Source organism: Streptopelia decaocto (genome assembly GCF_964273445.1).
Source record: "Streptopelia decaocto genome assembly, chromosome: 1".
NCBI classification, from domain to species: Eukaryota; Metazoa; Chordata; class Aves; order Columbiformes; family Columbidae; genus Streptopelia; species Streptopelia decaocto.
Window position 1 is genome coordinate 189,925,631 of NC_138663.1, and position 20,770 is coordinate 189,946,400.

The following is a 20,770-nucleotide window of genomic DNA, read 5'->3' on the forward strand; positions in this document are numbered from 1 at the left end:
AAAGCAGAAACCATAAATGCTTTGAAAATAAGAATTGAGATGAGACATCAAAAAGTCAGCTGCACCAAATTTACCCAAGAAAATACGTTTTTGTAGAAGTGTGAGTGAAGGGCTAAAGAACCAGGCAAGGTCTGAGCAGCAGAAGCGGAGGCAGCTGCTCAGCTTGGTAGAGGCGTCCTCCAACAGAAGGAAGACGTCCCTGACCCCCAGAGAGGCCCCTCTTCTCTCCATCCCACAGCCGTTTCCTTCAGGCTTGGGTCTCGGGCCCTCACTTTTGAGAAGTAGTTTCGCTGTGGGCAGTGACGTGCACCCTTAAGACAACCACCTGCGCGGCTCGGTTCACTCACTGGGGCCAGGGGACTGTAGGGCATTGTCAGCCATGGCAGCTGTCTGGCCCTACGGCTGCCCTGCTGGAAGCCCATTTCACCTGGCAGGTAAGGTCTCCTCACACTACCTCTTGGACCTTTTCCTCTTCATTTCACAGTCTCTCACTGCATCCATTAACATCTTTCCTTTCTTTCTCCTTTGACTTCTTATCCATTTATTTTCTTTCACATATTTTATTTTCTGTCCCACATTTCTTCTCTCTTCTAGGGATGCTTTTCTCCTTCCCATCATCTTCATCCTTCTCAGTCCAGCCTGGCTTTTGCTCTCACTGCACCTGACACATTTCATGCTCAAGGCAAAAAGTATTTAAATATACTGATTTTTGTTTTCCTGTTATAAATCTGTTTCCTGGTGTTAATGTTAGCTTGACCTGATCACTTTAAACAATCTACCTGCAATTTCCCAGGTAAATAATCTGTGAATCTGATACCTTGGTGAAGCGAAATATAACAATGCATCTGTATCTAACCAGGTTTTGTTATTGTTGTTCAATGATCTAAATAGAAGAAGGCACGATATTAATATCTAGCAAGTTCTTTGTTTTGTTAGAGTAAGGAGTTTTGTATTTTAAGGCTTGATTTCCTCTATTGAAAACCATCTCAACATTTAACTCTTAAGAGAAAAGGAAATAAGATTTGCTTCCATCTCAAATGCCTGCAACTATTTTTCTCTAGCTCTAAAATAAGTGGCTTGCTGCTATCAAACATGATCTTGCTGATTCAAAATCCAGGACTGAAACAAAAAGACAGTGTGTTTTTTCTCTGATTTATGTGGTTCTGATGTATGCCTGGAAAAGTTATTTAACAACCTACAGTCCATTTTCAGCTCCATGTACAGGGATAATAATATTTACTTCAAAGAGCAATTGTTAGATATTATTCATTCATGGCTGAAAGTCTACATGAGCTATTTGAGGAGAAGGTGGAGTAAAAATGAAAATGAGTATTTTATGATCTCCTGCTTTGCTTGACTGCTGATACTACTACTAAGCAAACCCTGTTGAAGAGGGATTTCTGTGTTTTCTTCTTGACTGAGCTTTGCTAGTCTTACAGGCTGCATAACAAAGTAAAAAAAAAAAAAAGAAAATAATCATCTGGGATTGGGGTGTGATTGTGCCCAAAGGGCCCTGCAAGGGATAGACTTTGGTGTGGCTAATAGACAGTTCTGCAAAGAGAGAACAAAAGGTGTGAGAGCCCCAAGGTGTGATTATCTTCCAGGACGACCGGTGTTCTTTCTGTTGAGATATTATTTAGTCAAAGTGAGGTATATAGGGAGGCAGTGCTACTTCTTGTAAGACTAGCTGTTATAGGGAAAAATAGCAAATGCTTTTAGACACACAAACTGGCTAGGATTTGAAGGATCAAAGGCATAGCTGACAGCAGAAATCTTGAGAACTGCTAGCTCCATACATCTCTCTCTAGCAAATCACTCTTTTTTAAAAATCAATTTTGATGTAAAAAATGTTAAGCTTTTAATTAATTATATGTAATGTCTTAAAAATGTGTGTGTTCCCTTTAAGAATCTGTCTATTGCTTAGAGGCAAGACCTAGTAATAAATTGTGCAGACAACAGAGGGTATCCATATGATGAACCATAATAATCAGAAGCTGCCGCACTTAACCAGCAAAACTAAGCTATAATAACACCTAGAGAAGAAAGTACACAGCGTCTCTAGACTTAAGGCATCAGGTCTGTCTTTAAATTATGGACTCAGAACTGCAAAAGTCGCAGGAAAGAAAAAGCATCTTACCTGTGATATTTGCTGGAAATAAATGTTCCCCAGCAGCAAGGACTTTAGTAATAGTAATAGTAATCCCAAGAACTTTAGAAAACAAAATGTACAATACAATATATATGTAAATACACCTATATACATTAAAAGCACTATTCCAGTTCATCATCTTCTTAACTTTTGCTGGTCATCCTAAGCAAGAGCTTGTGGTTAAAGAGAATATTATCTAGCATATAATTAGCCTGCGTTAGTGGATGAGGTGGAAGGGTGGATGGGGCCGGCCTGGGTACTGAGGCAGTAGTAGTTTCATGTTTTGCAAACAGGGGAATTTTGTGATGAACAGAGGCTTTTGGTGACCTTTCTCATCAGGGGAAGTTTTCCATTAACAACTGCTCTTGCTCCCTTGTTTTTATTGCACCCTCTCTTACTAAGAGCTGTTTATGGGATTACCTGCACTTTCAGAACAACTGAGAGAAATGAAGTTGTCAGATACTGACTGAGATCTCCCTGTGGCTGGCAAAAGAGAAGAAATTTCTTATGAGCAAGGACTGCAAGCTCAGGCCCTAACAAGCTCTGGATTAGATTATGGTGTGTCTGATTGCACAAAAACTATAGAACCAGACTGTTGAAAAACCCCTCACAAAACATGCAAGTGTCCTTTACGTTCCTGTGGTGGAGACCCAGGAAAATATGAGATAGGCCGGCACACTTCTGCTTTTTAAGAAGGACCCAGAAATGCTTGGGACACAGTTGTCTTGCAGGATCTGTCCATCTCCCAGCAATACACCATTTTCTCTCCAACAAACCAGCTGACAAACATTCCAGAGCAAGTTCAGGCACCAAGCCCTGCCACCAGCAGGAAGGTAAAATCAATGAGCACCCCAGGGAGAATCAAGTTTGATCCTGACTACAATCTCTTTCCTGAGACATGCAAAAACCTGGGTGCAAGCCAGCTCTGAATGTTGGGTAAGGCCAGTACATGATCTGCTTACTCAGGCAAACAGTCATGCCCAACAGAACATATTTTCATGGTCATCCATCACCATTTCATGGATCAGAAGATAAGGTATTACTTCTGAAGTGAAAATTCCTGAAGGTGAAAGGATTATGCAGAAAAATAGTTGTTTTCCAATGGAAGTAAATACAACTTAACACTATGGGTGTTTTATTTCTTTTGAGCTTTGTCCCCACTTGCTTCTCCCCTCTTTTCTTCAGAAAATTCCTCAAGTTACCCACATTTCAAGCTACCAAGAAGCTGGAAGATGTCCAGAGCACAGCCCGACTGCCAGGGCCACCCCCACGTCTCTGCCCAGCAGTGCGTGGGTGGACACTGTGCAGCTCAGTGGTCGCCAGTTTGTCACAGAGCAGAGATGTGAACATTCTGTCCTTCTGCAGCATCCCTGTTGAGAACCCTTCCTATAATGATCCCAAAATAGTAAAGCACAGGATACCTGTTGTTCATGAATTTCAGAAAATGTGTCTTTCAAAAGATCTGAAACTTTGTGGCATAAACTGACTCAGGTTGAAGATTCTGCACTGTTAGCTGAGAAGTTGTTTTGGTTCATTGGGTTGAGTTAGACTTTCTAAAAATCTTAATGGAGATGTTCCCTGTGAAAGGCAGGGATGAAAAGGTCCATCAAATAGCAATGGGAGTGAAATTGGAGAGTAAAACATTTACAAAGAAAAAATGTAGAAGAGCATGAGTGAAGCAAAAAACAATTTCAATTTTTTATAGTAACACTAGAAAAGGACATGGACTGTTTAAAAGGAAAATAGGGACCAAAACATCAATCGGGAGCCAACAAAGAGCAGCATTTCTCAAATGGGCAGGAAGACCTTATTTCCCATATGGCTTAACTCTATGACTGTTAATGGAAACACATTTAAGAAGATACTATGGGACTCTAAACTGAAACATGATGCAAAATGCTACCTTAAGGAATCTGTAACCCTTCAAACACAGATAATACCCTAGAAATTGCTGGTGTGTTGGAAGTATAGACTCTTATTTTCTCTTCTATATTTCATGACAAATAAGATGATAACAAAGCTATACAGATAGCTGGGTAAACGTTGTGTGCTTATTTCCCATCCAAAGGAAGGAACAACTCCTTAATTTTTTTGAAGATGTTTCCTTAAAACCTTCTGAAAAACCTGAACAGGGTAAACAGACAGAAAAGCTAGCTTATCACCTGGATATTTAGCTCTGTAACTGTTGTAAAACATTATTTACTCCTTTCTTTATAGTCTAGGCTTAATTGTGTAGATAAGATTTCTAACTGGTGAGCTACAAGGGCTGGTTTGGAAAGTGTTTTATTGTTACAATGTGCTCTTTGAGGAGTATGTTGGATTTTACATTTGTACAACTGCTTGGAAATTGCAATTGTTTTTTAATGCTAACCTCATAATGATAGTATTTTTTTTAATTAATTTTTATGGATTTTGTTGCCAAACACCAACTACCATTTTTATCAAATACTTTGGATTAATTTTTATCTTTTTATATTTTGTAGCAGAATCTTTCTCTCCCACTCTCCCTCTTTCTGTCCATTCTTCTCCCGGATACAATTCAGGCCCTCTGTGTTCTGTTCTCACCTCCTTTTCCAGGAAGGGATAGAAAATATACTATAGTCAGTTGTGAAAACTGTTGTTTTCGTTTAAAAGGGAAGTTCTAAAATACTAGGATGACAAATAGTATCATTTCATTATCTGCAATCTGTTTTCATTTCTCTTTTGGGGAGATCCTTTTCTCCTTGTTGATGAGGTGCCAGGAATCTCATACCTTTATCTTTAGGTACTTAAGTAGCCCTTGCTTGCAAGAAGTTAGTAATTCCACTGATGTCATTAGAAGTGCTAGACTGTGTCAGGTAATGAGACTGGAGGACTTAAATACAGAGCAGTTTAAAAAAAAAAAAAAACAAGAGTTAAAGCAAACTCACTATGTCATTAGATGAAACATATCTGTTTGCTTTGCTTCAGGGTTGTCTATCCAGCTTTTTAGTGGCATAAACCTCCCCTCCCCATGAGCAAACATCCTCTAGAGGACCATCAAGAATAAAGACAGCCCAATGCCATTTCCTGATTCATGAGGGACCTCTGTGGTGGCATCACACCAGTGCTTCTTTGCCCACAGAATTGTCCCTTTGTTCACAGAATTACAGAAATGTTGAGATGGGAAGGGACCTCTGGAGGCCATTTTGTCCAACCTCCCTGCTTGAGCAAGGCCACCTAGAGCCAGCTGTCCAGGACACTGTCCAGGTAGCTTTTGAATATCTTTGAGGGTGGAGACCACCACCTCTCTGGGCAACCTCTGTCATTGCTCAGTCACCCACATAGTGAAAAACTTTGTACACATTGCCTCTGACCCTGTCATTTGGCACCATTGAAAAAAGCCTGGCTCCGTCCCCTTTGCACCCTTCCTTTAGGTATTTATGTACATTGATAGGATCCCCCCAAGCCTTCTCTTCTCCAGGCTGAATAGTCCCAGCTCTCTCAGCCTTTCCTCATAGCAGAGATGTTCCAGTCCCTTAATCATCTTTGTGGGCCTTCACTGGCCTCTCGCTAGTATGTACATGTCCCTCATACTGAGGAGCCCACAACTGGACACAGGACTCCAGGTGGGTCCTTCCCAGTGCTGAGCAGAGGAGAAGGACCTCTACCTGCTGGCAAAACCCCTCCTAATGCAGCCCAGAATTCCATTGTTCACCACACTTAGTGGGGTGGAAAGGTCTGGGTGATGTGAGAGCCCAGAAGCAGCCCTTTTGAGAGGATGGAAGATGTGGGTAAGAAGCAGAAGAACCAGCCACCAAGGAGACTCTTCCTCAGAAAGGGAGATTTCCACAGTGGCTGAGGTTGATGGCATTTTCAGCCACGTTTCAGCCACTTCCCAAAAAGGGACATCCTCAGCAGTCGCAGTTATTCTTTGTAAACCAGATCACAAGTGCCTGGAATGGCACCAACTGTGGGTAGAGCAGCAAGGATTTCAGCGAGCTCCTTGTAAGCATCAGCTCAAGCAAAGAAGTCACCATGGGATCATGGTCCAGAGACCTGTGGAAGGGCTGTCATTTATTCAGCTAGTCCCATGAAAAGCAGACAAAATGAATAATAACAAGCAAAACAACAGTTCTGCTGTTTGGGCAGAACCTTTATCTCAGATGCCCAGGGAAGGTAGGTGGAAAGTTATCTTAGTGAAATGAAAGACAAATAAGGGTTTGAATACAACCCTGCAGTCCTTCCTCACCCAAGCCCAGGTAAACAAAAAACAGAAGAAGCAGGACAGAGAGATAAAACAGAGATAAATGTCTTGCTTCAGCCTTCAGCATTTGCTTCATGCTAAGAAGATATTTTTTTTAATTGCTGTTTCAGGTAAAAACCATAAATTACTGACATAGACCGAGAAGTCAGAAAGGTCATGTCAAAGCAAATCTAGAAATTAAGGAGCAACATGGTGCTAGGGCCAGTTCATATTTAGCAAAGAAGCCCGCAACAGCTAAAGGGGTTGGGCTGCTTGTAAATGTACACAATCCCTCACTAACAGAAACTCATTTGCAGAGGAACAGCAGGTCTCATACTCAGGAGGGCAGGTATATGATTAGAAAGTCTGAAAAATGATAGAATTATATAAATAAGTCGAACTGGGTTGTTGTTCATCCTGGCTTAAATGAATACTGAAATCACAATATGAATCACAGATCATTATTTTGATATCAGACTGCAATAAAACTGATGGTGAAAGTAGTCAATAAAATTCAATATGTAGTAGTATCACGTGAAGAATGTGTCTGCACTTCGTGTTATCATTGGCTTACTTTTACTACATAAGACACTGAAACAAACATACTTGTAAGTAACCGGTAAAAAAGCAAGAGTATCTCTGCTGACTCCCAGCTACCTGCTCTGTTGGATAAGGTCTTGTTTGGGTCTCTGACAGAGGAATGTAAAATACATCCCCAGTGTAATTCCTGATTTGAAATTTTCAGCCATCTCAATGATTCTGTCTTAAAACTTCTATGTAATTTATAAGCTGGCTACAATGAGCCATAGGCAGAGCAGCTGACTGGCCTTTCTCTAAGAAGAAAGGTACTAGCATCGAACGGTGTAATTTTATCCAAAAGATGAAATTTTCTGAAATCTGTACCAAAATATGTTAGGATGTAACAAGACAGAGAATAAATTATTGGAAATTATGCACAAGTCATTAGATATACAAAAAAATGTGAAAGAGTAAATTCCTTGCAGCTGTTTTCATCTGAGACCTGAAAATGGAGGTTGAGGAATATGAAAAATATAGAAAATTAATTTTTGGACAGGCACTTCCCTGCTGCACATGGCAAACTATGGTGGAGTAGGTGGGTCTCGGCACTGATGTTCCTGAGGTAGACTGAGCAAAGTTCTTATGTCTTTCTCATATTCCAAATTTGGAAGGACTAGGGAAACAGATTTTGTAGGCAGAGGCAGTGTAGTTTTACTACAGAAGCTGACATAAAGCGAATAAGTTATCAAGCAACAGAACCCTTTGATGGCACTTGTACTGGTTGAATTAGAAATGGTTATTCACTGTAACAAGTTCTGGTTTAATAGCTCTGCAAAAGAAACGCTTTGAGATCACTATAATAAATAGGGAGACAACTTATTTGAAGCTGTTCTGCTGAGTAGGAAGCTTTAATTGTATATGTGCAAGTTATTATTGTGCAAAAAATGCCCTTTAAAACAAAAAATGTTTCAAAATGAATATATGATATATAATGATATAACTGAGTCAGAATGTTATCTGAGCCATACGAGGATGACTGTGGGATCTCCCCAGAAAGAGTCAGTATTTTTAAGCCGTCCTTTAATAAAAAATCGGAAAATATTGCTGCGGAAGAAAAGAAGGAAAAAATCAGCTATCTATCATCAATTATTTAATTAATGTATGAAATAATTTCCAAGGATTTTTTGTTTCCCATTCCATTTCCTAAGAATAAAAAAAAAATGCAGGGCAGCTCCTCCACAAGTGAACAGGAGCCATTCTGGTGGCGTTGGTCACCAGTCGGGAAAGAACCCTGCGCTCCTGCGGGCCGAGCGTGTGTCCCGCGGCGCCTCCGCTCCTGACCCGGCCCCGCCGGAGCGCCCACTCTCCGCGGGGCTGCGCGGGCCGGCAGCGCCCCCTGGCGGCCGCCGAACCCGACCGCGGTGTTGGCAGCTGTGGGTCCCTCTGCGCGGAGGCTCCTCACCCGGGGAGAAGAGCCCCGCGGAGCAGCAGCGTGTGATGGCGTTGCCTGAACGGCTGCAGGGGAAAAATGAGGTAGTGGGTGGGGAGGAGGGAGTGGATCCGGGTGGAAAAATAACCCAGGTGGAGGATTGCGGGCAATGGCAAACAAGACTGGCAGGCGACAATAGCCTTCCAGGACGATATATAATACGTGTTGTTTCTCATTATTAGCTTTTGACTCAGTGCACGGAGCCTAATTAAGCACTTCCCTAAACGACACAGCGTCCCCTGCTCCCCTCTTCTCATTGCTTTCCTACTCAGTGATCCAAGTTTAGAGATTCTTGGTTCCCTTCCACCAAACCCTCCTGGAGAGCTACCACATTCTATAGGATTTTTTTTCCATCTCAAATGTCAGTCATGCTTGAACATGGCTGTAAATAACTAAATCAGTTCACGTGATGTTTGTTGTAATTAACTGGTAAGACCAGATAAGTGACTGTTCCTGACCTATACATACCCCATTTAGTGTTACAACAACTAGTCACAATTAGCACAAGCTGCAACAGGGACATCTTGTCACCCACCTTGCTTGTTAAACCTTGTTCTAACACGGTTGTTATTCCGCAACACAGAGCAACACCTCTGGCCCCATCATCATGTAGGAATGAACAGGCAGGTTGCATTTTTTTGGAAGCTGGGAGTTAGTTAAGCTGAAAGGGTGAAGACACCAAGGAAGGAAGGTGCATTAAAAGTTGATGAAGGAGAAAAGTTAAGTTTGATGGGAGAGAAATAATATATGGTCAAGAGGTAAGAATTAATTTAAGATCAGTTCTTTCTACCTATCCTACCTCTCTCTGATTTTTATTGTAGTTATGCTGAGTAAAATTCTCACTTCAGGATCCACCTCAAGTTTCTTTTGAGGAAAAGGGAGCCACATGCAAAGGTGTGGGGTTTTTTAAATAGTTAATGTATGTGTGTTAGGCTCATCAATGTCACCACTTTGACAGATTTGTTTCTGGCAATACGTGACTGTGGGACAACTGTGGCTTTCCTACAAAAAAGGGTCCTTCTACTTTCCCTCATCAGGAAGAAAATTTTAGAAAGTTGATCCAGAGATTCTCACCCAGAGAAAACAGTCTGCAGCCAAATAAGAAGCAAAACTTTGTTTGCTTTATGTAAATCTCCTGAGCTGTAAAGCAGAGCAGAAGATTGTTCTATGCCTAGGAAAGGCCCGACTGCTATGTAAAATATTATACTAAGCACCCTGAGCTGAACAAAAACACAAGATGCATCCTTGGTACAAAGAGAAAGGTTTTCCCTTCATCCTTCACAGTCTTCCAGTTCCTCAGCTAATCTCTTTCCGATGAACTCAGACTTTCAACATATTTTGGAGTGGCTTTCTCAGTGTTCCAAAGGCTAATTTAGTCATCTCCCATTTGAGAATAAAATTTTGTAAGCAGTTCCGTTAGGTGAACCATCTGATAGCTGAACTAGCTTAAACATACTTTCTTGGTTTGATATCTCTTCAGTAGATTCAGTCCTTTCTTCTCAGCACCATAACATGGAAGCCCAATTTATGACTTGTACAGGCATTTCCCCATATATGTGTCTACACATCTTGATGAAATCCTGACTCAGTTTCCGGCAAGTAGAGGTTTGTCTGACTTCAGTGAGAATAAGATTTCTCCTACTGCACTTATTTTTGTATAACCTATAAGAAGATAATGGAGATGGAAAGCAGGCATAAACAAACATTGTTTAGAGGCAGCAATTTATTTCCATTCCAGCTTCACTACAGTTCAGCAATACACAACATGATTATGTACACTGCATATCTGATATTCCTTACCCAGTGCTTTCATTCTCTGCTGTTCTTACTTTGAGCTTTTGGGAGGATGACTGACATGCAGATCATAACTACAGTCCTGAACAGGCGAGCTAGAAGCTGAAAGATCAAGATGGTGAATCAGAGCATTACCATTTTCTCAATATTTATTTTCTAGATCCTGCTTCTTCTGAAAGCCTCAGTTATGCTCTCATTTTCTACTTTGTCAATGCAATGTGTTTCTCTAAGACCTACACAAGTTTAGGCTACTCCGTGTCATGTAAACACTTCTGACTATAACATTACTCATTTTTTCTCACTGTAAAGGAGCTGGAATCACCTCAGGTTCACAATACCCTTTCTAACCCTAAAAACCGTATTGAATTTTACAAGAAAAAAAGTAGAGGACAGCAGTGACAAGCTCTAGCAGTTAACAGGTCAGGGAGTCCCATTTTCTCTTATACATGAGGGTGTCATATCAGGGTGCTCGCTACTCCCTCTTCCAGCATATACTCCCACATACTGTTCTATACAGATGCAGTTCCAGTTCTTCAGACACCTTGTTTGCGTGTCTCACTCACAGTCTCGCTGCTACATCTGTCTGCTTCTGCCTAACTTGTAGCTGCAAATCTTTTCCCTGTTGGTGTTTAAATACATCTTTCTCTATCCTACTGCAGCATTAGGCATCCTGCTAACAAGGCAATGTGAACAAAGTGGAGTGATGCCAGGATAAATTGGCTCAGCTTGTGCTGAAGCTAAAACTATTTGCAGATAGAAAGCTGAAGCAAGGGAATGCTTAACAGGCCAAATGAGTTGAACTTTTGAGGTTGTATTTTCAGGTGTTTTCAGTTGGTGTGTCTTAGAAATCAATAGACGTAGACACGTTTCCATCAGCTGAGCCCCTGGTTGTGAGCCAGTGAGATGGTCCCTGGTTTGAAAAATGTGAAAAGTAGAGTGGCCAACAAACAGAAGTGGAGAAAGCTGAGCAGAGAAGGACTTGGTGAAAAGTTCGTGGGAGGGCTGGAAACCTGGGTTGCATTGATGGGGAGGAATTCAGCATGCTTGGTGTAGATACCTAATGCATCTTACAGACTTTCAGATGCCCTCTGGCACTCACTGTCTCAAGAAGTGCCACCATCATCTTTATCACCAATGGAGGGAGATACATCTCCCTAAAGAAGTCCTGTTCACCTTTCCTGGGGATCACAGATGGATGGACAGGATCTTCCTCTGAGGTCTGCAAAAGCAGACCATTGCCTGTGTATACTGTGGAAAGGCGGCACCCAAAATGAAGTATATGTTAGGTGCCTGAATGAGAACAATTCAGTCTTAATCCACATTTGCTAAGAGAACTGAGAAGAGGTTGTCAAAGTGTTGTCAGCTTAGAGATCAGACAGCTCTGGAAGGTACAAACATCAAAGAGGACATGGCAGTAACTCTTACTCATTTCTTCCTTTTTCCAGTTTTACTCCTTCCATCACCTGCAGAAACATTAATTTAATCGTTCAAGCACTTCCTGATATATTTGCTTTTTTTCCTCATTTCAGCTCTGCACCTTGCTCTATGTCCAACCATGTCAGAAGATGAAGGAGGGGAAAAAAAAAAAAAAAAAGGGCAAAAAAACAAGACCCAAGGGCAGAAAATTCCCAGGTCGCCAGGAGAGAGATGTTATTTTATGATTCAGTGCTTATTTGTACTGTTGGGGGCTGGCTTTAGGGACTTAATGGAAATCAAACACATTTAGCCCTGCCAGTTGTGCAGTCTTACTTCTGTTTTTCTTGTTCATGGTGCAATGCTGGGGGCCTAGTTACTATATAGCTCCTTTAAGGCTAAAAGGTGACCTTTCAAGCTGCAGTCTCTGCAGAAAGACTCACATGAAGCATTGCAGAGAGATGGTGCCTTTGAGGCACCAGAAGCTTTCCCACACTGCTCCTTATGTGTAATGAGAAATGACATCTGCTTCTCCTGCCAGGGCTGGGAGCTGGCAAGGGACAACGGGGTATGACAGAACCAGGGAGGCCTGAGGAAGAAGACAGGAGAAATCCATGGGCTTACTCTTCCTTGCCTTCCACTTTCTGCATGTGCTTTCCTCAAAATAATGGTAATTGCTGCCTTGTTTGCTTCCCGGAGGGGGAAGAGCATAAGGCTGTGAATGGCAGCTCAACAGAAGAAGCATCTAACCTGGTCCTCACTTGTGAACTGCTGGGGTGCACAAAACCATGCCAGAAAGGCTCAGGAGAGTGTGTGATACATCAGAACAAATGCAGCCTGTCCTGGAGAGAAGGGAAAGGGAAGACTAGATCTTGAGTCCTTGGGTGAGCTGAGTGTGGGCTCCAAAGGCAAGCCTGAGGGCTCTCTTCTGCCATTGCTTTATTTTGCCATCACTCTGAGGAGGAGTGAGGGGTGCTTGGGGAGTGTTTCTGACCTGGACATCTCCTTAGTGCCAATGGTGCATTATGATCCTCCAGCTCACAATGGGCAAATGCTGGCCTGGGGCTGCAGGGTTTGGTGCTGTAGGGCCCATTCAGAGATGGTGATGCAGAAGTGAGCTGCAAGAGGGAGCCTGTTTTGTAGTGTGGTTTCTGAAGGAGCCTCCAGAACACATAGAGGCTTTTATCTTTAGACATTTTCTGCAATTTTATGGAACATACTTCTGAAGCATGATGGATCTATGCTTTTGAAAGGTTTTCTGAATACTGCTTCAATACACAGAGTTTGCAAAAGCATATTGTATATCTGCATATTCCTTTTGCCTTAAAAGAAAGTAATCTCTCTACAGTTTTGTTGTATTTTATTTTTACTAAGATGGTTATGCCTGAGCAGAGATCTAGACATGATTACATTTGTTTTCTATTTCTGTTTTACAGTTCTTGTTATGACAGCAGTTACTTTCACTTCTGCAATGAAGCAAAACACATCTGAGATTGCATGTGTGTTTATCAGACAGAAGGATGAAGGTTCAGGAACACCAGAGACACCAGTATCTCCTAAGGTAATCTAACAGAGAATGACTTGCTTATAAAAATAATCCCATCCATTCCAGAAATACCTTCCCAGAAGCTTACAACACCCTAAACCTGTAGGCTGTGGGGATGTCACAGTCAAAATAACCAGGGTTAGGCCAAATACGACTACAGAGGGTTAGAGGGAAATACATATCACAATTCATACTTTGAAACTGTAAACAGGTTTCTCTAGTTTTCTCTAGAACTGTTTTTTTCGTTGCTGCCTTAATGCTGTCTCGCATTAGCGTGCCTGAATGTTGCTGAATATAGCTGGAAATGTATTGAAGTAAAAACCTATATGTCCTCAAGAGGGGATTGCCAAGGCCATGGTGTGAATCAGTGGCCTGCCACAGAGTGTGTGTGCGCCACAGCTGCTGGGACTGATGGGGAAGCTGCATCCCTCTCTGTTCACACCAGCAAAGCCCACAAATCCCTGCCTAGTCTAAAGCTTGACTGAGACACCAAAGCTGGATAGGGAATCAAATGTGATTCTTTTTTCTTCTCTTCTGACTTGAAATGGCAGAAAGCCAAGAAGAGGTGGTGTGCAACTAAATTATAAAGCAACTGAGACCTGTGATTAAAATATTTCCTGAGGATTCTTGTTTCAAGTTAGTCTGATAAAATATTTCTAATTTCTGGATAAATAAATCAATAATTCAGATAACAAATGAAGGTATACCAGTCAAAGCCATGCTGTCCTTGTGTCAGGCAAAGCAGAATATGGCTGTTACCTCTAGATAATTCTCAGATCAAGAGAAGGGACAAAGAAGGAGCAAAGAATGAGAAGAATCAACTGGCCAAACACAGTGCGGGCAGAGGATGTGATGAACTCTGTCCTTTCATAAACTTACACAGGGTAAATTTCACCTACCAAAGTAAGGGAGACATTTACAGCTGCTCTTCAGATGAAGATATTTACTTCCCACCTTTTGCTGCAGTTAAGCACAGAGACTCATTAATCTGTCAGTGGTTTTCAGAATGATTGTGGCATATTCTCTTTCTGTTTGCGATTCTCCTTTAGCTACACGCAATGGTGGGGAAATGAAAGGTGCGAAGGTGCCAAGCCCAAATGTTCCTTGCCTAGTAAAGCCCCAAGGAGCCAGAGCAGTCTAGGTAGATGATGCAGTGACAAGCAGTGGAATGCTTAAAAATAAATAAATAAATAAATAAATCTGGCCCTGCCTTTGCACTGAGGTCACAAACAGAAAGGTTGTATTACAGCTCTGAGTCTTCCTATGGTTCTACATGAAAGGAAACAAAAAATGAGAGTAGAGAATACCCTGTATCACTGTGAAATTGTCATATTTCTGGCTAAAATGGTTCTGCGATATATGTCTAGAGAACAGAATTAACTAATTCAATAGAAATCCTATAGTGTTTTCTCCTGCAGTAGAATTTAATGTATTTATGAATAAGTTTGACAGTAGAAATGAAAAAAAAAAAAAAACAAAAACAAAACAGAAGACGACATGATGAAGGTGTTGTTTCAGTATATATTGTATATATATTTTGGCATTATGAGGTATTACTAATTTATGAAAGCTTTTCCAGAAGTGCATCCTTTAAAATATTTGAATGCAAAAAGATAATTGCTAACAAACACTTAACAATCTGTCGTCTTGCACTGCAGATTTCTAAAATTTTGGAAGATATTGGGTGTTATTTGAATTCTCAAGGAACAGAAAATATCTATGAACCAACTAAAAATGTGGAAGTCAATTTGTTTGAAGATATTGAATTAAAAGTGATAATGAACATTTCAGAGGTCATTTCATGCTCTTGGTTCTTTAAAGAGAGCCAGCCTTGTAAACCTTCATTGGACTCAGAGAATCGGTAAGTCAAGGAATGTACTGGATCAAAGAACCTTTAAGAGATCATTTCTTTCAGAATTCAAATGGAATATTTTCTGTGACTATGCCAATTTAATGATATGCATTACCTTTTAAAATCTTCTAATCTTTCTTAAGTGCTGTCACCCAGCAGCACTTTGCTGATTGTCATTTAGACACACACAAACATAAGAATCTCAAAGCCAGGAATAGTTTGAAATAATCTTGTTCTTTTAATTTGTATATCATCATGCATGGGGTCTCCAGGGAGCTTCTGGCATTGATCAGTTTGAGCTTTGCAGTGCTCATGGGGCAAAATCATTATTTTATAGCCAAAGAAACTGAGGCACGAAGAATTATGTGACTTGTTAGGGTCATACTGCAGATCAGGAACAACAGCATCCTAATTCTCACAGCCAAACCTGGGCTAGAACCTGAGACTGGATTATTGCCTCCCCTTGCAAAACATGTAGGATGGGACTGTAAGTAAAGCATTTCCCTGTGGACCTCCCCGGTTGTCCGAAGCTCAGAAAATCCATCTTTCCCAATGCTCAGTGTTAAGGTTCTGGTACCTGTTAAGTTCACACATGCCGCTTGTGTAGGAAGATACATGATGAAAACACTTCAAGTTGAAGAATGCTATGTAAATAATGAATGCTAGTATCTCTGAAGGGTTTTTGCTAGAGCTAAAGAGCTAACATTTTATTGTGTGTTCTGCATATTACTTTCTAGATAGCAAATACAGCTTTACTTTCTGTTTTACAGATATGTTGCATCTTTGGCTTTTTCTCAAATAAAAGAAGCACAAGCTGGAAAATACACCCTCTCGGTCATAAGTAAAAACAGCAACTACACAGTAGTTGTGCCTGTTCTCATCCGAAGTAAGTATATCATCTCAGTTGAAAGGGATCACTCCATCAATAGGTTCAAGGGGAGAGGCTCAAGTTCAAAGCAATGAAGCTCTCATGTGCTGCATTTCAACCTTCTCCTAGATATTCATAGGACTTGAAGCTGTCTTCAGAGGCTGAAGTCAAAACCACAAACTGCATGAGAGTCAGCTTTTGTCAGTCAATAAACCACACAAATGAAAAAATAGAGATGTAAATGAAGCTCACTTCTCCCCTATGAGAGATTGCCCTTGTCCCAAAAGGGACAAATCAAGGGTGGCTTTTGTGTGTTCTCAAAGCTCGCAGGCTAGATTTGTTTGCTTGTGTCTTAATCTGTTTATTCCTGGTGTTGTCAGCTGGGCTGTTATCTGGACCACATCAGGATATCCCTTTTATTTTAGGGTCTCTGGCACTCTGAAGTCATGCTTCATCCCACTCTGCCACTTCTGCACCTGTGCCTGGTGCCGGGTCTCTTTGCTCTTCTCTCATAGATTTTCCTTTCGCAGTTCTTTGGGCAGCAAGAGGCACCACTGAGGGAAGGGAAAAGAGGAAGTCCCTCTTCTCAGTGTCAGCCTTTACTTGCTTATTGCATCTTAGGGTGAAACACATCAGTACTGCAGCTGCTCAGCACAAGGGTGCTAAAGAAGTTGAGATTTTAACTGCTGTTAAATGCTCATGACAGAGTACGTGCTTTTTGAAAGGCTCACAGTTGGAGCAGATTTGATTGTATTTTCTCAAGGACAACACAAGATACATCTTTGATGCAGAGGCAACTGCTGCAACTAAGTTTGATCTTCTGTTTCTAAGTAGGGGAGTCCAAGAACATCTTAAAAAAAAAAAAAGACCCATGTTGACGTGATATTTTTTAACAGAAGAGAAATACCATATTATTTTGTCTGGAAAAGACACAATTTAAAGATAAAATTTTAAAATGTAAAAGGAATTTCAAAGAAAAGAAAGTTAAACATCAATCCAAACAGGTAAAAAACTGGCAAACCCTTCTAGAGACATTTTCAACAACAAGCATTATTACTTGCCTCATTTTTAATAAACTGTGACTAATAATATTTTTTTCCTCTTTACCTGTTTTTACAGTATTTCTTCTGTTTGTCTTTTTTTCTCACTCAGGTGTCAGAAGTGTCGCTTCCAGTCTCTCATTTTATTTGAAGGCCTATTGCATGTTTCAGTTATAATTTTAACAGCTTCATTGAGGGGGCAGGGTATTAAATCTTCAATTAAAAATTACCTTGTCAACTACATCAATTAGGCTTTAGAGGTAAAAAAAAATATTACATGTGCAAGTAAGAGTAGGTTGAAACAGTCTTGATAAAGATCTTTTCCATATCAATTGCTTGGATTGTATTCTCTTTGGTCCTGTGAATCTAATATCATAATTACATCTCTCATAAAATCCTCCAGGCTAGATGGGAACCCTTCAACTTAGATGTGAATCTCTATACTTGAAAAAATCTCTTCTAGGCCCAGTTTATAAGAGGTAAATGAAGAAAGAAATTAAAAAGCCAGGAGTATTAGTTTCACCTTCACATGTCACCTTGCAGACAATGGAAACATGGCTCTGAAGAAAATATCACTCTTCTAGTTAGAAGCTGCAATTTGACTGTAAAATGACCTAAAACCAGACTCCGTGTTTTTCATTTTGAGTCGAATCTTTAACAGTTTTAATGCATCAAATTTTTACATTAATAGTTAGTCCAAGTCTGAGCCCGAAAGTTTCAGGGGACTGAGAATCGTCTGGGAAGCTTTTCCCCTCTAAGTTACAGATAGGGGATAGAGAAGTCTCCTGGTTATCAGAACCCATTGTTTTTCCATTGTGCATCTGATCTGACTGAGTAGCATGCGGCGATGCGGTTTTGTGTAGAGACTTTGTAGTCCCAACAGATACTCCACCAAAAGCCACAGGGTTGAGATGTGAGGTATCTGTGCTCCTGCCTAGTGAAATGAATAGCAACCTCAGCAAATTAACACCTTTCAATATCAGTCTCAGGATTGTTCTCTGGTGTATAGAGGCAAGCCTTTGATACAGGCAAACTGCATTTAGCAATCAAGGCTGAAAAGCTCGTGAGACCAACCCATAATATCCTTAGGGCAGAATAATTTTCTATTCCCTTGATGTTGAAACTTGAAACAAATTACAGCCCTGTAACTCAGTGTACTACGAAATGAGCAAAACACTGTTTCAAAATTATTTCAGTATTCTTAAATATTTGCATTAATTTTGACAGAGAAACCAGGCAAACCCTATTTCAGGAAAAGGGAAAAATCAGATGCTATTGAATGCATATCTGAGAGCTACCCCCGGCCCTCCGTGGAGTGGATATTTTGCAAAACACCTGAAGATAGGTATGATGTATATTTATATGCATGTTGAATCTCTAGAGTAAAAGTTTAGCATCTTCTGAAGAAGAGAGAGGGTTAATGTTCCTAGCGAGCTGGGGAGAAGAAGAGGTTTGGGGTCAGAATTTCTGGAGACAGGCTCTGCCGTGTTGCACACCCACATGCTGATTGAAAACCTGTGCCTGCATGATCCACTTTTGGAGTGCTGCAACGTATTTTTCTTAGAAATTTGGGCAATTGTCCTCTTTTGGAAACTTTCATCTCTTGGCTTGAAAAAAGTTATGCCAAGTTCTGGTATTTTAATATCCCCAGAGCAAATCAAAGGTATCCTATTCTCTCTAGTTTTTCACTTTTTTTTTGAAATTGTGAATACATTAGAACTGGGAAAATGTTACAAGTGATCATAATTTTCTGATTTTTTTTTCTATTCTATTAATATATGAAGTTCATTCTATTAACAGTGGGAATAATACCTTTCTTTGCAATGTGGCAGTTTGAGATCTGGGTCTCATAACAGGAGCTGGATTTGCAGCAGCTCCCACCACCGAGAATTCAGAGATACGATGTGAAAGCTCAACCTCTATGGTTTCACTCTTGTACAGATTTTAGTTACAGTATTACCTGTCTATGGCCCAGTTTGAGCATACTCATGTCATTTTAGCTCATATTTCTGCCTAGATGGTGACTTTTTAATTTTCTTATCTTCACCATTCCTAGTTCCTTTTTATTTAATGTTGTGAGATCCAGTTTTCCCACTATTGTTTGCATGGCTTGGAGATTTATCAGATTTATTTGCTTGAGGTTAACCATACGAGTCAATGAATAATTGTTCTTGTAATTGCAGTTGCCCTGATAAAATACATGATGAAACTGGGGAAATAGATGGCATACAGGCGGCACAACAGGAATTATTTCAAACTTATATATGGTGCTGTGCAGTTAATGGCCTGGGCAGAGAATGCAGCAGACTCTTTACAATAGGTAACTTCCCTCTAAGATTTAGTAACATGCAAGCTGGATCCTGTTGCTGTTGCACCGCTCATCTGAGTACTCTTTCTGGGCTAAGCTTCTTGTTTGTAATCACTGGAACAAATCTGACAGTGAATATGATTGCTCTGTCTCATGTCTAAACTATAAATTCTAATAGCTATTTGTGGCCTCTGTAAAAAATGTCTTGCCCTTCCACATTTTCTAAACATCTGTTATCTTTTTGTGCATGCTTTTAGGACCGTGTTGCACTGAAATGCTCTTCAAATTGTTCCTAAATATATAAATGTGTAAATAATCATGAGTAAACAGATAAATTCAGGTTTGTTTTTCTGTTTTGTTTTGTTTTTTAAATAAACCTGACCTGACCTAAACTCTGTGCTGAACTGTGCCTTATAGGCATCTTGTAAATTATGACAAAACTTGGTTTCAGACATCCAATTTACTAATTTCATTATTAATGAGTAGTTTTCCCAAATTCCGACTATTATTACAATGTAATAATAGATGTTTTTACAGCATTAGCAGAAAAAAATGTTGATCTGAGCATTTTTCCAGGCAAAGTGATAGTTGTTTCAGTGACTATGTTTTGATTTTCTAGATTTAAATGAAACACGAACAACGCCTTTACCTGAATTACTTCTTAAAGTCGGGGAACCATTGCTGATCAGATGCAGAGCTGTTCACCATAATTATAAATTCAGAATAAAATTGTCTTTTGAAAACAAAGAAGTTGAGCAGGTAAGAAGACAGGGCATATTTTTAAAAAGGTAGTATTGGGCACTAAAAACTGATTAAATGGGAATCTCTGTTGCAAACTAGGATCGTCAGTTTGAAGGATTAGAATATCAAACAGATCTCTCAGCAATTCGAGTCCAGTATGTGTTTGCTTCAGCGGCAGGAAGAAGCAACAGTGGACGTTACACCTGTTCTTCTACAGCTCATCCGAATCAAACTGCCTTGGTTAGAGTTTTAGGTAATTCCAATCCCCAGTGTTAATTTTGTCCCTTCGTTGTTTTGCTTTGTTTTCCATGCGGCAGTTCTTTGCTTGTGGGTGTGTTTTGTAGTTCCTTTTATAAGGAAGAAGCCTGTTTGCACTTATTGGCTGTCCCGGAAAGCCAAGAGATTAATATGAACTGAGTCAGTCAGGTACCTGAAGATAATCAACCTTTTCTTTATATTGCCTTTCAAATAATTTAAATTAAAAGACGGTGCTTTTGGAAGTGAAATGAAATGGCACAGTTTAGAGATCTAGTCTGGATGATTGCTGCAATGGAATTTCTAGAGGCTGGAATGCATCTCTTGTTACTGTACATGACTCTCGGCTGGTGTGATGCAAAGCTGTAGTGTTTTTTTGTGGGGACAAAAAGCTATAGAGTTCCCAGGGGCTGTGCCTTGGGCTTCTTGGGTAGGGGGGTTAACGTAGTCGTGTGGCCCTTTTCTGTGCCACCAACTCAGATGTAGGCAGCTGCAGACCAGATACGAACAACTGCATGTATAATAAAACACTGCACAAATACAATTTCTGGAGCTGACTGAGAATATAAGATATATTATCTGCCCCACATGT

At 40.4% G+C, this 20,770-nt stretch overlaps 1 protein-coding gene across 3 annotated transcripts in view; it reads left to right on the forward strand.

Moving 5' to 3' along the window:
* The first annotated feature begins 362 nt into the window (after positions 1 to 362).
* FLT3 (fms related receptor tyrosine kinase 3) overlaps positions 363 to 20,770 on the forward strand; it is a 42,412-nt gene continuing 22,004 nt past the window's right edge. For all 3 annotated transcript variants that reach the window (XM_082060475.1, XM_082060476.1, XM_082060477.1), the window contains exons 1-8: positions 363 to 434; positions 13,005 to 13,129; positions 14,773 to 14,975; positions 15,737 to 15,852; positions 18,102 to 18,219; positions 19,058 to 19,194; positions 19,802 to 19,941; positions 20,023 to 20,176. In XM_082060475.1, the coding sequence (XP_081916601.1) occupies positions 380 to 434; positions 13,005 to 13,129; positions 14,773 to 14,975; positions 15,737 to 15,852; positions 18,102 to 18,219; positions 19,058 to 19,194; positions 19,802 to 19,941; positions 20,023 to 20,176 (1,048 nt within the window). In that variant the 5' untranslated portion in view covers positions 363 to 379. The remainder of the gene's footprint in view (positions 435 to 13,004; positions 13,130 to 14,772; positions 14,976 to 15,736; positions 15,853 to 18,101; positions 18,220 to 19,057; positions 19,195 to 19,801; positions 19,942 to 20,022; positions 20,177 to 20,770) is intronic.